The sequence below is a fragment of the Pinus tabuliformis genome, chromosome J, assembly GCF_031772625.1.
Source record: "Pinus tabuliformis cultivar Carrire ecotype Pingquan chromosome J, CPIR1, whole genome shotgun sequence".
NCBI classification, from domain to species: Eukaryota; Viridiplantae; Streptophyta; class Pinopsida; order Pinales; family Pinaceae; genus Pinus; species Pinus tabuliformis.
The window spans coordinates 345,540,213-345,558,339 of NC_142295.1; the positions used below are offsets into that span (position 1 = coordinate 345,540,213).

The 18,127-nt window shown below is 33.2% G+C and overlaps 1 protein-coding gene across 1 annotated transcript; it reads right to left on the reverse strand.

Annotated features, from left to right (window-relative positions):
• Nucleotides 1-4,361: 4,361 nt before the first annotated feature.
• LOC149227144 (uncharacterized) lies at nt 4,362-5,734 on the reverse strand. Its single transcript, XM_089375426.1, has 2 exons — nt 5,288-5,734; nt 4,362-4,658 (listed from the first exon to the last, which is right to left on the reverse strand). Exons 1-2 carry the CDS (start codon nt 5,669-5,671, stop codon nt 4,626-4,628), a joined length of 417 nt encoding a protein of 138 aa, XP_089231552.1. The 5' UTR covers nt 5,672-5,734; the 3' UTR covers nt 4,362-4,625.
• Nucleotides 5,735-18,127: the final 12,393 nt, after the last annotated feature.

The window sequence follows — 18,127 nt, forward strand, 5'->3', positions numbered from 1 at the left end:
ACCGAAAAGAGATAGAGAATACATTAAAGGTGAAGAAGGGGAGATGGGGGAAAACTTGATCAAGGAGTCTCTAAATTAGTAGGCAAACCCACAACCTATTAGTCCAATGCAACAGTTTCTCCAGAATGCTCAAATTTAGGAGGCTAGGAAGACATACATTAAATAATCTCAGTTTTTATCCCCCACATAAATGACACCTACTTCCTTCATCCTCTCTACAATAGTCTGAATATCTCGTCTATCATCAACATATTATGAAGCCTTTGATTCCTCAGAGGTCAATCTCTTTTTTTCCTTTTTTCTTTTTATTTTTTTCTGAAATAAAGTGATGGCCTCCTTGTTCACCATGTAAAGGGAGTGTACATTGGCTTACCACATGCCCATATTTGTGGCATTGGTGACATTTGTAATAGATCCCTTCATAATCCAACTTTTGAAAAAGGCTCTGAGTACCTATTACCAATACCAATTCTTCCACCATTCCTTCGTGAATGTCCAAAGAGACTAAGATGAATGGAACCTTCATTTCGTGAGAGGCAAGAAAAGACATATCAACTACATGAAAAACCCCTAAAGCATTCCCAAGCTCTTTGAGACCTTCTGAGGTCTAGAATTCCACCAACAATATAGGAATTTGAACCCATAAAGGGGCCATATTGATGTGCTCCTTGCTTACATCAAAGAAGGGGGTCCATTTTATTAATAATACCAGGGAAGAGTCAATACTCCATACACCTTGCACCACATGATTTGCATCCTATGTATACTAGAATTTTAGTAGAAACTACCCCCTAACCAACATTGTAATCTCTGCAAAGGGATTAAAGGACTTTGCTCGAGACTAATCGACCCAATCCTTTAGGGTTTTAGAGCTAAACCATCACCCATGCGCCATTCCAACCACCATTGTTTCTATCATATCAACCACATGTGGCATTGCAATATCTTAGTTAAGCACACTTTTCATTACCTTAGCTTTTGACTTTATATACTTATTCATGTTCCACTTAGGGTTTGAATTTGACTAGGACATCAAATGTTGAGTACTACCTGCAGAGGAGTCCTTCACCTTTGGGGCTACGAAAGGCTTTCCACAACCTTCCTTCTTTCCAACTAAGAGCGCAGGATTTAAGAGGGGCACCATGAAACCCTCTGAGATCTGGTTACCATAGACACCGCTTGACAGAGGGGTTGAAAATTGCACAAGGTCATTAGAAAGGGCTACATTTGAAAAGGCCCCCTTACATGCTACTAAACATGTTGTACTAAAGTTGTCTAAGGAAGGACCAAAGATACCTGAAGGTTTAAGGGCTACAAGAGAAGAGAAGTAGACCCTATCCCAAGAGATATTCAAAGAGGGAACTAGGGTCTAAAAAAAACATAGGATATGAAGAGGTACGAACCACTTTGGGACTGGTCTATATAAAACCTAAGGGGGGAGTCCCCAATCATAGAGAAATGACTACCATATTGCTCCCTAAACTACCCACCTCTAGGCCCAACAAAAAAGGGAAAGAGCACCCACTTGACAAGGAATCAACTTTGTGAGGGGTCCAGCTACGAGGAAACCACCTACCTCTTGTTGAATGTCGGGCCTACTAACCACAGGAGTAGAGAAAAGCCCTGACTTGTTATCAACTGACGCGACTCAAATTGAAGCGTTCGGAAAAAGGTCTGGCGAATAGTCTACAACATCTTCATGGATAGTCATAATCTAAGAGAGAATAACAATGTGAGAATACCTACCTCGAACGCTCCACTTGACGAGAAAAGACAGAGGTCACACCAAGAATTACTTGTTAAAGGAAACTACAGATGTGAAAGCAAGGCCTTGTTGTGAAGGCCCGATCAAAGCCCATCTTGTTTGATGTTCCTATATTGCGTACACTAATTATATAAAAAAAATGCCTTATGAGTATTTGTAGTTTTCAAGAAAATCTTTTAGAATATTTACTTTTATATTTTTTTTTATTTTTTATCGTTTATTATATAAAATTTTAGATTAAATATAGTGAAATAAATATAGTGATCTTTGCTAGTCAAAAACAAATATAATGATCTTTGTTAATTTAATTATGTTTTGATTAATAAAAAAATATTTTTAATTATAATGATTCGTCTACCATTTGAATTGGAGTAATTACAAGGTATCCAAAAATATATCATTATTGTAATTTGATCACATTGCACTGAAGTTATTATGTAACCTATTATCCTAAGCTCCGGCTTGAGCCATACTAATATTTAAGTTATATATATGTGTAGGTGTAAATTTTCACAGTATTACCTAATATAAATATTTAAAAAATTATTTATATATATATATATATATATATATATATATATAAATAATTTAACCCCTCTCCCACCATTCTCAAAAGGTTGTGCAGGTTTTTAATTCATTCTCACCTAATTAAGCGGAGTATTGGAACCACCTAGGAAATGGAGGAAAGGGCCACATGGTTTCCACCTATCAACAAATAAGACTGTTATTTCTTATAATATTAGGTCGGTTCTTTCTAGGCTTAGATTTACACATAGTGTTGTTTAATAAAAATACTACTTCGTCGTTAGAACTTGCAAAGAAAAAGACTTTTCTTGCGGTCAATTTGGATGAAAAAAAAGTCTTTTTCACGAATAAATTGCACGGCAAGATTGGCATCAATCCGTTGCAAATCCTTGCCATTAGTATGGTATGACGTAATTCTTTTATGGCTATTCTATGCACATTTCTCTGTTCAATCCAATTTTTCTATGCACATTGTTCTCCACAATCCAATTTTCCAATTTTATTTTCCAATTTTATTTTGCAATATTATTTTCCAATTTTTGAAAAATAATATTTTTCCAAAAGGTGGACTCACGCGTTTTTTAATGAAATTTTTTTTATTGAGAGAATAATATTAAAAGTATTTTTAAAGTTTAATTTTATAAAGTTTATCGTTGATTTTTAATTAGAATTTGCGGAAAAAAATTTGTGGTCAAAAACCCTCATACACTTTGATTATAAACTTTGATTATAAAGAGTTCACTTCTCAAACTTATGATTTCAATAAATCCATACAAAATTCTTATAAAAAAAAAAAAAAAAAAACTTAATATTATACTTTAACAAAGTCTAACAAAGTCTCTCCTTCCTATAAATTAGTCAACTACATAATGGTGAACACGTCGTGGCCAAGGTGGAGGCGGTCTTGCAAGGCAATAGTCAGCAGGGAGGGCATATCCATAGATTGGAAAAATGAGGAGTTTACTGATAAACTCTGTATCGTAGTTTCTATGCAGATTTCAAATTTATTGAAGGTCATGAATCACTTTCAATGTGCTAATATTTTTATTTTTCATATTGAAAAAAATTGTGTCAAAGTTTATTTTTCATATTCAAAAATTTGGTTTTAAATTTGAATTGATTATTTTATTTTTTAATATTTTTTATAATAATTTAATTGAGTCGATTTTTATTTTTATTTTTATTTTTATTTTTATTATTAAATTTTAAAATTATAAGTAATTTAAATTTATGTTCACATTTAAAACTTATTTGTTCATAAACAGGATATTTATTTTTGTAATTATCTGATTGTTAATGCTTTTCTAATAGTGTATATTTCACCTTTTTAAAATTTTAAAATTATAAAGATATATGAAACCTCTTTTAATGATATAAGAGATTTTGAAAATTGTGTCAAAGTTTATTTTTCATATTCAAAAATTTGGTTTTAAATTTGAATTGATTATTTTATTTTTTAATATTTTTTATAATAATTTAATTGAGTCGATTTTTATTTTTATTTTTATTTTTATTTTTATTATTAAATTTTAAAATTATAAGTAATTTAAATTTATGTTCACATTTAAAACTTATTTGTTCATAAACAGGATATTTATTTTTGTAATTATCTGATTGTTAATGCTTTTCTAATAGTGTATATTTCACCTTTTTAAAATTTTAAAATTATAAAGATATATGAAACCTCTTTTAATGATATAAGAGATTTTGAAAATTTATTTTTTGTAATTATCTGATTGTTAATGCTTTTCTAATAGTATATATTTCACCTTTTTTAAATTTTAAAATTATAAAGATATATGAAACCTCTTTTAATGATATAAGAGATTTTGAAATTTACAAATTTATAATATTGTATTTTTTAAATTTAAATTTATAATCTTTTAAATATAAAAGTCTAAAAATCTCCTCTCTGCAAAGGGATTTAGTTAAAATTTATAAAAATATACATCCATTTTAAAATTTAAATCTATAACTTTTTATTAAAAAATTCTGACAAAATTATCTTTTAACTTACATCACAGTAGTTAGTGATCAATAATCTTTAGTTACTGCATGTGGTAATGAATAATTACCCTGTGAAAATGTTTAATAAAATAACTCCATTATTCCAGATACCTTAACATACAATTCAGACATTTTCAATGTCCTTATTAGAGAAACTGCATAGGATTACAGTTACAGAAAGTCATTCTGAATCCTATAAAATACAATAATGAATTTCATATCATGTGTCATGCCACACTTATTCACATTCCTTTACAAATGTCGTTTTGGTTAGATTCCCTCACAATGGATAACGTCGAATCGTACAGAATTCTCTATGTACTTATCTTTACAATGCTGCCCTGGTAATCTCCTCATCAACCTGCAATATGCAAACAGCATCAGCAAAAGGAAATATTTCAGATCTTTTAAACTTTTTTAGTGCCTAGTCTAAAAAACCCATAAAATAGTTTAGAAATTTTAGTAAGATTATGAGAAATTTCCGTAAGATTCTGAGAAATTTGGACAGAAATTTTTGAAATTTTTGATTACAATTGTCAAACTTTAGGATTTTGGATGCCTTAAGAGTAAAAATAGTTTAGAAATTTTAGTAAGATTATGAGAAATTTCAGTAAGATTCTGAAAAATTCGGACAGAAAATTTTGAAAATTTTGATTACAATTGTCAAACTTCAGGATTTTGGATGCCTTAAGAGTAAAAACGATTCAAACACTCCAACTACTTAATTTTTGCAGTCCAAGCTATTTTGTTACCATGCCCTTATTTAAATTGTAAATTTTGAAAATATTTTAAAATAAAATAGATAATTTTGAGAATATTATAAAATCCAACCATATAAACTATTACAAACAATTAACTTCACTCATATTTTCGGATTTAGAAATATTCGCTAAATTCACAATTGAAATAAAACTACCCTTCATGTGTAATATTTTGAAATCTAAGGTATTACATCTCATGTGAATAAAAGAATGAGAAAAATCCACTTACATACTGCAAACAGTCCGAATATTGGGTTATGATGTAGGGAACGTGAGGGCCACATAAAGCCTGAACTTCCAACAGATTTTCATTCACCAAAACTTGCTTATCATTACCAGAGGCCTTGAAGCACTCACAAACAGCATATCTGCTAAGCAGCTGTTCTTGAATCCTTTTCTCCAGAATCTCCAGGCTCTTGCAGCAAACGCTCTCAGATTTCATAAAAGACTCTCCTGACTGTAAAGAGTTATAACACGATTCCAAAATGGGGGAAACCACTTTGCAAACATCTGAAGAAGAATGCACATAAAAAAACTGCACAGATAGATTCAATAAAACCACCACCATGGCAGCCATAGCCATTTCCTTGTGAAACACCATATTTCTGGACATTCAAATCTCAGGAATGATGAGACAATAAATACAAATTTGGAGAAGAAACTTCGAAGCCATTACTGGGATCAGGATATGCATCCAGCCATGTTTGAATTTATGATTCAGATTTTGGGTCAACGTTCCTGGATAAGCCGGCCCATAGGATATTTCAAATGTTGGTAGAATTTTGAAACGTGTGTCGAACATTCAGTTTATTTAATTGCTGACATGGACTCCACTCAGCCGCAGTGGGTAGGCTTTTAGGTAAGGACGGCAAGTTGCCACATTTAAAATTCACACCTTTCCCGGAACCACTCATTGCCATTATCTCAATGGGTTAGCCTGCTTTCTTTGACTGCCTTTTCAGCTGGTATTTGAGTAAAATATGGCTCCTCCGGACTCAATTGTTCGTATTATATTCATTATGGCATGTGTATAACTTTTGATATCTAAAACAAAACATGCCATAACTTTTACATAAGCTACAAACACATAACAAAACAATTCATCACTTTTACACATGGAATACTTTTGCTATTTCGTGATGATGAAAGTCAGATATGTGTGGTGAAATTCATCGAACATGTTTCTTGATATGTTTTTAAGAAGTTTGGTGGGTAATTAATATGCATCTAGCAGTAATGCATTAAATGTTATATAAGATGGGATATATATTGTTCTTGTATATTTTTTTTCTTTAACGCATTGTAATTTTTTATTAATTGATGTTCATGTAGATAAAGGACAATCTCTTTCCTAGGAACATTATTTTTAACGTATGTTTCATTAAAAAAAAACTTATGGATAGGAGTGATTGATAACTTATGGATAAAAAAAACTTATGGATAGGAGTGATTGATAACTTATGGATAAAAGTGATTGATAATTTCAGTGGATATAATTCTAGAAATGTGAATAGAGTCTAAAGATGGAATGAGGAAATAAATAGCAAGACTTAGTGTGGTCACTTTGTTAGGGGAGGAAGGTTGATCCTGAAAAATATCCTTGTTCCTAGCAAGCCAAACTCCCCAATAGATGAGAGGCGGATATTCCTAAGTTGTTTGACATTTGATCGGTTCCACCAAAGTTTCCATTCCTTGCAACAAATGTTTGACCGATTCCTCAACATTCTTACATAGAGCACAACAATTGGGTCCTTCCCTCCTCTTTTGCAAATTATTCCAAGTGGGTACTTTGTTTCCCAATAAACACCATACAAAAACACGTGTTTTTGTAGGACAACACAGCTTCCAAATATTCCTCACCACCATACGGGCCCCTCAAGTCTACAACGATCATTTGTTAGGAACAAGTAACCATTTTTAGGAGTATATTCTACAAATATGGAGTGTACCCATCACAATGTGTCTTCCCTGTCTATGATTCTGACATGTGACTTATTCAAAACCTAAGTGTATTCCTACCATTAAATAGCACAAACATATGAAATGTTGATTTGTTGAGCATTGGCCAACCTTCTTCCGAAATGGATGGGTGAGAATTATCATTGATATGGTTGAGAGTGATCCACCCATTATCATTAAGGAAGGAAACTAGGTCACGAGGTAGGCATAAATTTTCTAGGTAGCCAATCCATGAATCGACAACAATGCTAAATTTTTCACCATTACCCACTTCCCATGCAAGGCCACCCTCAATCACATCAAAAGAAGAGGGAACAACTTTCTATATAACCAAGGCATTTGGTTTCTTCTTTTCTGGAGTTCTAATCCATTCTTCCATCAAGGTCAGGAATATATACTTCTTATAACCACAGAAGTCCAAAGGCTTGTTGTAGACAAAAACCTTCGTTCCACCTTGGTCGCTAGAGCTTTCATAAATAAAGGGAGATTTTTGATACCCTAACTCCCCCAAGATTTTGGCACAACGATTTTATCCCAGCGCCCCTAAGGTGAGACATTATCCTCTTTGGTCCTGGGCCATAGAAATGTAGTGCAAATTTTGTGAATTTGATAGAGAATACCTTTTGGGATCCATGATAAAGACATCCAGTACACTGATATGGCTTCCAAAACTGATTTTGTAAAGACCAATCTTCTAGATATGGATAACCATCTAAAACTCGATAATCTTATTTTTTTCTCAATTTTGGCTAGAAGCTAGAGTCAATCAACCTTCTTGTAGTCATTGGGTTTTAGGAGGAAACACATGTACTTCAAACCTTCTTTGAGAGTATTGATAGAAGGAAAGAGGGCTCAAATGCTTTTGAAATCACCAGGGGATAAAGATAAAAAAGATAGGGATGATTTCATAACATTCACTTGAATCCTAGTGTCTTTCTAAAATGTAGTCAAAGCTTCTTTAATGGTAGCTAAGTCACTTCTGGAGCCATCACTAAAAATAGTTGTCATCAACGAAAATCATATGAGTAATAAAAAAGTCGCCAACCACCATCACTCCCTTCAGATCTCCCCTTCTTTTAGCCGCAATAAGGATTCTACAGAGGCCTTCCACAACAAGAAGGAAATGAAAGGGGATAGAAGGAAAACCTGACGCATACCCTGCTAGGAATGAAAGAAAGGAGAGGTTGGCCCATTAATGACAACTGCAAAGGAGAAAAAAGTCACATAAATCATGATGTAATTGATAAAATGAACCTCAAAACCAAGATATGTAAGAATCAAGCAGATGAAAATCCAACTAACTATGTCATAAGCTTTTGACAAATCAATTTTGATCATCGAAAATATTGTATATCTTATATATATGTGAGAGTGTATATACCAGTATATACAACATTAAATAAACTATTATGGAATTCATATTGTTTGTCATTTTTATCTCACAAATTTTAAAAAACGAGATAAATTTTTGTTTATAATCAATTATGCAAGTTTTTGTTGGAGATGTAAATGATACCAAGGAGAGTAGTCCACCATCCCTCTACAAAGTTGGATTTTTATTGCAAAACCAATTATTAACCAAGTATAAATGAAACATGAATAAACATATGGTGATAGGAAGAAGAGTGCTCTAACTAAATATATGCAAAATTAAAGGGTTTAAGTAACCAAGAATAGTCCACATATAGTTGATACACTTCCAATGTCACATTAGTTGTTAGCAAGGAAAAAATAAATAAGAATAAACAATACTAATAAGATAATAGTCCACAAAACAATTAGGATCTACAAGAGTATAAACACAATCACTAACTAACATCTGTTTATTAACATATGAAGATAACTTGCAATACCACAACGTGAAAATTTTGATTTAAGGAAAAGATTCCATCTATAGGTTGAGATTGAGACTCTTGAGCTTCTATGTGGTATACCTTGATAAATGAAACAAAAAATTTAAAGTATTTGGACAAGAATACAACTATGGAAAGAAAATGAAACAAAATTAAACTATCAAAGTTGCAGCAATATGAAATCCATTTTTTATATTTTGAATAAGAATCAATTTCACTTGCCTTTTCAAGGGAGCAATATTCAATTGAACAAAACTCCAATAGAATATTAATCACTTGGCATATCATTACATTGCTTCTATCATTATAATAGTTTCTATTTATCCCAAAACCTAACCTCCTAGTGGGCCTTCATCATTGAGGCAACATTAAATACCTAGCCAACATTCTTTAGTAAGGTCACCTTATATCATTGACTATACACTCTAACAACCTAGTGAACCTTATTTAATAAATATGGCCAGTATACATAAAGCAAAAACATTAAGGGGTTTTTTAGGTTTAAAATGGACCTCCTAAGGAAAATAATAAAACAAGAGTTCTGAATTTTTGAAGGAAAATAAAGAAAACATTTTTTAATTATATATTCCTTATCTCTTTCTAAATTTACTAAAACGTCAAGTATAGACACATGTTGGATACAAAATCAAATTTTGCATCTAACAAGTACCCATTATGCATCATTTTGAGTAGACCCACACTGAAAAAATGAAAACACATTGAAAAACATGTTTCTTTCAAACAAAGATGTTTTTTCATATATTTTCATTTTTTTTCTTTTTTATGTGGGTTTACTAAAAAGTATGTACAATGAGTATTTATTGGATGTGTAATTTAATTTTGAATTCAATGGATTCCTATACTTGACATTTGAGTAAACCTATAAGGAGATAAGCCAAAAATAAAAAATAGTTTTCTTCTTTTTACTCCAAAAATATTTACCCCTGTAATGACATCATCATCTTGAATTTTATTGATTATTTTGAGGTTGATTTTTTTAGTACTATTCTTTTTTAGACCCATTTTTTACCTCAAAATTCCCCCAATGACCTACTTCCTTAACTATTGGATGCAAGATCCTAACATGTCCTCCCCTTCAAAAGGAGTGTTATCCTCAAGGTTATAGATGTAGAAAGTGTTGTAGGATAGTAAATGGTTCATGGCTGCCATATTTAGGTTTCCTATTCTTGAAATATATCAATAATTCCTATATCATATGCTAGCAAAGATGAGACTCTCTTTTGTCCAAAACTACTTCTCGCTACAACCAAATGTAACCCTCCTCATCCAATTTTGGGAGAATGGTTTCAACTTGGTAGTTCACCCCTACAACTTTATTCAAGAATGACACATGAAAAAACAAGTGGGTCTTAGAGTGGGCTAGGTAAACCAACTTGTATGCAACTTTTCCAATACATTTTAGCATCAAATAGAGTTAATAAACCTTAGGTGTGCACATTTAGTGGTTCTTCTCATTGAGAGGTATGTGCTAATAAATATAGAGATGAAGGAACACATGATCCACTTTTCAATTTGACACTTGGATTGATGTTGATTGAGTTGTTACTCATTTTGTTCTCAACCAAATTTACCAAATTATACTTTAGTGTATGAAGAATGATAGCACACATGTTCAAGTTTTTGTTCACCTCATGAACCTTAGATGTGATTGGTAAGTAGGAGAGCACTAATGGAGGTTTTGTCTATAAACCATCCCAAATGGTGACATTTTAGTAATTTTATGATTTGGAAAGGGGTAGCCATTGAACCCATTGTGCCTATCATTCAAGGAAAAATATCTTGAATAGTTTGCATACACTTTTTTTTTCAAAGAAGAAAAATGAACATTTTTCATTATGTATGAAAATGTTTACATCATATCCAAATAGTACATATCATTTTCAAATATCATCTTTACATATATATATATATCCTCAAAATAAAATCTATGTTTTTCTTCCTTATGTTCGGCTCCCATATATTTGTATCCTCTAAATAGCACCAAAATGGACATACCGGCAGATTCTTACAAACCCAAAATACAAAAAATAATATTGCTATTTTAGAGTAAATATTGGCATATGCCCTCCTTCTATGATGGCCCCATCCTTGAATTCCTCAAAACATACAAATCCATCCTTCTTACCAATACCATCCTTTGAGATAATATTTGTAGTTGTGTTCAATTCTGAATAGATGTGATTATATGAAATATCATTGAAGAAATCATCTATCAACCTAACTCTTTGTTTCCAAAAGTACAAGAATGTGGCTTCAAGTCTAGCCCTGTTCATAACCCAGTCAATCGTTACTGGGTAGTCCTAAGAAATTTTCAAAGTATTCACTTGTAAGAGATATGAAACATATAAAATACACCATAAAGAAATCAAGTCCTCCCTCTTAATAGTCCCTTGTTCACTATTCATGCACAACTTAATAAAATGTGATTATGTCATATATATGATTCCAATGCTGCCACATCTCAAGTTAACATTAGCCCCGTCAAAATAAGCTTTAAGGAAATTACTCATCTAATTAATGTTGCTGGATAACTCTATGTGTGTAGATCTTCCCCTTGTGCCCTGATTCCACATAGAAAGTAACTATCTACGGAATGCATTTATAAATGGAAGGTTCCTTAACTTCAAAGATAAGAAGATTCCTTTTTTTACAAATGCACAAGAATATGAATAATGGTAATGCATTGTGATTGTTATTCCTTTGTTTCCAATCATGTAAGCATTCCAGAAAAAAAAACCATTGACCAAAAAGAATGGATTCTTATATCTCCTAAAATTTCTTCCCAAATACCTTTGGCAAAAGAACAATGCAAAATGAGATGTGTTATTGATTCATCTTTACCCCTACATAAAGAACACAACCCAGGTCCACTAAAACCTCTCCTTTTCAAGTTGTCCCACGTGAAGACACAACTCTTTAATAGAAACCATCTAATTTTTATATTTTCCTTCCACTTCCATAATCTATGAAACCACCAAGCTCTGTCATGTGAGAAAAATCCATTTTTAATACAGATAAGTCACACACACTATAACATTCCCATCTGCATTAATGCCTTTCCATACTATTTGGTCACCTATTGTCTCAACAAAATTCCAGCTTTTAAGAGGGCCATGATCTATTAACTCTAATCAATATGCAGGTCTTTTAATAGACCTAGTTCCATAGCCAATTCCCATCTCGATAAATGTCTCATTCCATCAATACCCTGTGAAATATGATAAAGATATATAATACCTCTATCCCTCAATTTTTTAATTAGAGGAGTGGATAATCTACACCTACCTAAGGAACCCACAAAATTATCTTCACCCACTCTAAAAAGTCATCCTAAACCAATCCTCCATTGTATATTTTGAGTGATCCAATGCTTTACTGAGGTCAAACTGCACCATATAAATGAAATTTTTTCCTAGATGCACCAGAGTTCTAATCCACTAAAATACGCCAATCTCCATGAAATACTTGTCCAATATAATATCATGCCATATCCCTTCCTCAAAAAGTACTCTCGACAATGATTTGACCTGTAACACCTACCCAAAACATTCAATTTTCTTCAGCCCCCATCCACCATCAACTAAAGGCCTAGTAATATATTTAACCTTAACCAATGGGATCTTTTGCTTTTCCCTGATCCTAGACCAAAGTAAATTAGACATAATAGACTTGAATTTTCTTCTGATCCCCTTTGGAACTCTAGCAATTATCATCAAATAAATAGGTAGATTTTGTAGTGTCACTCTAGCCAAGACAAACCTACCTCCAAAAGAAAGCCATTTTGATGTCCAATTTTCCAACTTATATTCAAATTTTTTTATCAACCAAGATTAGTTCTTTGCAAGTACTTGGAAGCTTTAAAAAAATTTCCAGATAACGGAAACCTCTCACCAATGGTTGACAATTGATAGAGAAAATTTTTGTAGTCTCCTGAGGTGTCTCATCATCAAGACCAAACTCAATTAAAAAGTGATTTTTCTTTGTTAGGCACTAAACCAAATGCCCTACTAAAGTTATCAATCACTTGAAAGTATTGAATCCATTCCTGCATCTCACCCTTTCCAAATAAAAAAAACATCATCGACGAAGAACACATGAGTAATAGATATGTGACGAGAAACTTTGATACCAAATATTTGTTCAATTGTTTTCCATCATAATCGTCCTTCTAAAACCTTAAAAAAGAATAAACAATAGAGTTAAAAGGGAGAAAACTTTTCAAAGCCCACAAGTTCCCTAAAGAATTTAGAAGGAATACCATTAATAATAATGGCAAACTATACCGAGGATATATAGGCCATGATCCATTCCACTATATCAAAAGTGAGACTCAATCATAGAGGGATAATTTCAAAAAGGACCAATCCACAAAATCATAAGATTTGATAGCATCTATTTTTAATATTAATGCCTTAGACTTCCTCTTCTTAATCAAATGTAAACATTTATGAGTAATAGCCACAACATCACAAATTTGTCTATTTTTGAAGAACCCAAATTGCTTCCCAACTTTTGTTTAATAATATGCTTAGGGATGATATGTTGTGTCCATTTTCAATCAGGTACCTTCTAATTTAAAGATCTCCTATTATAAATTATTAGTGAATGTAGGATCATTATTGGTCACCATTAAATTAGGCTTATAGTTTAAAATCATTATCCATGAGGACTTGCATAGTATTTTAGGCCTTAAGGGGGTGTTGTAAGGAACAAAAGTGATCTCATTCAGAAAATAAATCAACAAACATGACAATCATTGATTTGTTTCCTACTTTAGGGAGTCCAGTAGTAAAATCAATGGAAATATTGGTCCAAACTATTGTAAGAATCAATACAGTCTACAATGATCATAATTCTTCATTGTTTCACCCATGTTCCTTTGAAGTGTGTCACATTCTATGGAAAAAGGTTCCAAAAGTCATTCACTTGTTTATTGAAATATTGAGTTACCCACTATAGAAAAAAATGTAACTTAATTTACACTATTTGTTTTAATGTTGAATTTTGAAACAAAATGATATTCCCTTTATACCATAATGAATCATTCTATCACGTGCAATCATTTTGTGTTTGTTATTATTTTGTAATTGTTGAATGGTCCTGTCAGCAACCAACCATTCTTGGTGTACCTCCTTGATCCAATTGGGAATTAGTAAAATTAAGAAAATAGGGTTCCTTCCTCCTCCCACTTCTAAGCTAAACATCAACCACACATTTTCCTTGCCCTTCTTGTACATGTTCTCATAATCATATCCTAATAGTTTGGTGACCCACATTTACTACCGAAGTGAAGAAAACCTATACTCTAAGAAGTGTTTAACTAGTGTTATAGGATCATTTTACTTGAGCTATCAAGTTACTTTTACCCCAATGTAAAGTCCTTAGAACTTTCCCACAATGATGTATGTACTAGAATGTGAAATGGTTAACATATTAAACAATCATATTCCATACATTCCGTGCATATATATCATTCACACATGATATTCCTAAAATATGGTTTTCAAGCTATTACTCGTATCCCTTGTGGATTGATGATGACTATCAAGCTCGATGTCGAGAGTCTTTCTCCTACACAAAGGTATCACTCTCACCTATCACAAACAAAGGCCCTACACAAATGCACCAATAAAAAAGCACACAAGCCTTCCACAGAGGGTTGATTAACTAAAAAAAATGTATAAAAAATCATAAATACATATGATAGATACATGAATGAATCATTGTAGCAACCCCTGGTTCATTTTCCATGTAAATAAAAAGAGACAAAGGTCATGGGATATGTATTTCAAGTTGAATGTTGGCAAAGTACTTTAGTGGGAATCACTTATGGCTATAGAAATTGGCAAAGAAAAAGAGGTAATATTTGACGTTTATTTATGAAAAGAAAGGAAAATAGGAGAAAAGGAAGGTGAAGAGACACAAAACCACATGCAAGGGAAATTAGAGAGAAAATGAAGTAAAATTAATAAAATAGAGGCATCAATGATCAAAAGGATCCATAGAAACAATTGTTATCTTTTCCCAGTTCAATTTTTGGAGCTCTAGTTCATTCTCTCATTCGCATACTCTTTCACATTTAAAGAATTCTTGGAGCATACTTGGAGCATTACAACATTCACTTGGATTGGAGAAAGAAGGAATAGGAAAGCAAGGAAGCGCAAGGAGACAAATGGATCAACAACTACAACTAGATTTCTTTGTGGGTAACAAGTTTCATGTGTGATATCCTTACTGATTTTTGGATGCATGGTATATGCATGTGATTCTCTGGTTACGTGTTGTCATTGGCATGGATATTTTCCTAGATTGATAGTGGTTTTAGCCTTTCTTTTCCATTTCCTAGATAGCCATGTTGTGCCTTTCCCACTTGTTTTTATGATTCGTTCTTAGGTTACCTATGGATGTGGGTTGGAAAAAATACTCTGGAAGCCCTGGAACAACTTGGGTTGAGTTACTAGTTCCTGGAGCTATTGGTCAGGAAAAACACTCTGGAGCCCTTGGTGGGTTGACTTACTAGTCCCTAGCGTTATGGTTGGAATAAACGATTTGTATCCCTAGAAGGTTGTGGGTTGAGTTACTAGTTCATGGAGCCCTGGAAAGCTTGGGAAGAGAATGATTTGGTTGATGTTAGTGATTTGTGGACCATAGAGGTGGAATCACTATGGTTGAGGGTTGAGGTGGTTTGGCCTCTAGAAGCCCGGTTTGGTTTTATCTTAGTTTATTCCATGAGATCCCACATTCATGCTTGGAATATGTTGCAAGGGTGATTGGATGAAAGAGAGATTTGGTTCATCCCAATGTGTGGTTGGGTGGTACATGGAAGTCCCTGACTTGATTGGTATTTTCATATGTTAATAAGATTTATTTTCCTATTGTGTTTTATGAGCACTTGTACTGGTTATCATGTGGAAATTATGGCTGATTTTCCATGGTTTCTATGTTGGTTATATACTAGTTATATGTTTGTTATATGATATGATATATCTCATTATCTTGACATGTTTTTATAAGTCATTGATTTGTTGATGAATTCATGGAATAATAAGTGCTATTGCAACTAACTAAACAGGGTTTAGAGCCTTCTTGGAGATTATGAGACGAAGACTATCAATGTATGATCAGATATGCATTCATGACCTATAGCTTACATGTTTTCCATATGTCTGACGAAATTTCTATCATATTCTAGGTATTCTAGGTCAAGTTATGGCCTCAAGTTTGAATGTTTGACATTGTCTTCATGTTAATTATGATTCTAGAAAGTTACATGTAGTTCTAGGCAGTGGTATGGAGGTTGGCCTAAAAGGGTGGCTTGTATCTTAGAACTGCTAGCTCCTAAATGGTGATTTTAGGTCATAATCGAATGGAAGCAAGCTTGTGTATGTGACTGAGGCCTCATAACCACACTCTTGCCTTGTTGTGTGTCTCGCGGGGTGTTAGGTCAGAGAAAAAGAGTACTAGCTCAGGGATTGACCACCTAGGGTGGTTTTTCAACTCTTGAGTGATGTGTAGTCCTTGTAGGATGTTAGTAAGTTTCATTTTGTAGGCCCCACTTCCTTAAATGGATCTTGGAGGTCAGGTCATGTCATAATGACACTCGTCTCATGTTTACCCTCACAAGCTTGTGAATTTGGGTAAATGTGGGAGGTGGCATTTACAGGTTGGTATAAGAGTGAGGTTGTAGCACTAGACCTTGGGGTAGATGTTATTATTATGTATGGATGTTAGTCGTCAAAGTGTTTGTCATGCATGTGTTGTGATGGTTATGGTTATGCATGCATAGTAGATCAAACATGCATTGTGGTGGTCATTGTTGCAGTCTTCTGTCATGATGGTAATGTTGAGATTTTATATATATATATATATATATATATATATATATATATATATCATGTTAATATTGATTTATTGTGTAGATGATATGGCCTCCCTTGAACTTTACACGAAGGTATGATTTTGATTATCTCTATTTTTGGTTTACCTAACATGATATGTTTGTAGGAAGAAGAAGATCAGAGATGAAGAGCAGAATGGTGGATTACAACTCACGTGACTCTCCTTATAAATCAATTGAGAAGCAAGGTGATGAGTACTCTCCTGATATAAAAGATATACTAAGAATTCTAAAGGAAAAAATCAGAAGTTGCAAGGTAGATAATGACAAGATAATTGAATCACAGGAAAGGTTTTCGAGAGCTCAGGAAAAGCAAGTCAAGGTTACTGCAGTGATCCTTTAGATCTTATCGGATTTGCAGAGACAAGGACATCCATGGATCATTCATGGACAAGAGGAAAGGATTAAGGGTGCATATGGCAGCAGGTCTCAATCAATATACATGTTGGACAAGGAGACACAATTAGAGATGGCAGATGGTTAGATACACCTGATAGGAGAGGTAGCCCTTATGGGTTCTATTATAGTTCTAGTTTAGAGATACATCATTGTCATCACCACTGACATCCTTATAGGAGGAGTGAGAACTAGTTCTTACGAGAGGAGTTCAACAAATCCAAGCCTTCTACTTTCAATGGGGATGTGAAGAAACCAGAAGATGCAGAAGCATGGCTACTTGGGATGAAGAAGTTCTTCGAGATGCATGATTATTTAGAGAATATGAAAGCCAAGATAGCGGTATTTAGTATGAATGGAAGAACATATATCTTGTGGGAAGATGTGAAGCATGTAAGAGGCATCGGGATGGAGGAGTTGAGTTGGCATGAGTTTAAAATAGTCTTCAAAAATAAGTACTTGTAATAGAGATATTATTATAGAAAGGATAAGGATTTGTACAAGTTGAAGATGGGGTCTATGGAATATGAAGAGTACATGACTAAGTTTCTAGAGTCGTTGAATTATGTGCCATATCTTAAGGATGAGAAGACAAAGGTTCAAAGGTTCGTCAATGGATTTCCTTTAGCATTTAAAGATCAAATTGTGTATGATGAGCCTCAATCGTTGGAGAAATTCATTAGGAAGTGGAAACATTGTTATGAGCATTCTAACCATAAGTGTGAACCTAATCGGGATTGGAAAGGTAATGATCATACTAAAGGAAAGTGGGCTAAGAAGAGAGGAAGACCTCAGGATGCAAGTGATAAGGAGAATGTGGCTCCTTTAAAGAAGGTCAATGCAGTTGACAAAGGACATGAATATAAATCTAAGGAGAAGAATAAGGTTGATGGTAGGAAGCCTTTGTAGTCTTGGACTTGTGGTAGAGAGCTTTATAGGAGAG

Coding starts and splice junctions, on each gene's coding strand:
- LOC149227144 (XM_089375426.1), bottom strand. CDS start 5,671: ATGTCCAGAAATATGGTGTTTCACAAGGAAATGGCTATGGCTGCCATG. Junction 4,659..5,287: donor ATTCGGACTGTTTGCAGTAT/GTAAGTGGATTT, acceptor TGCATATTGCAG/GTTGATGAGGAGATTACCAG.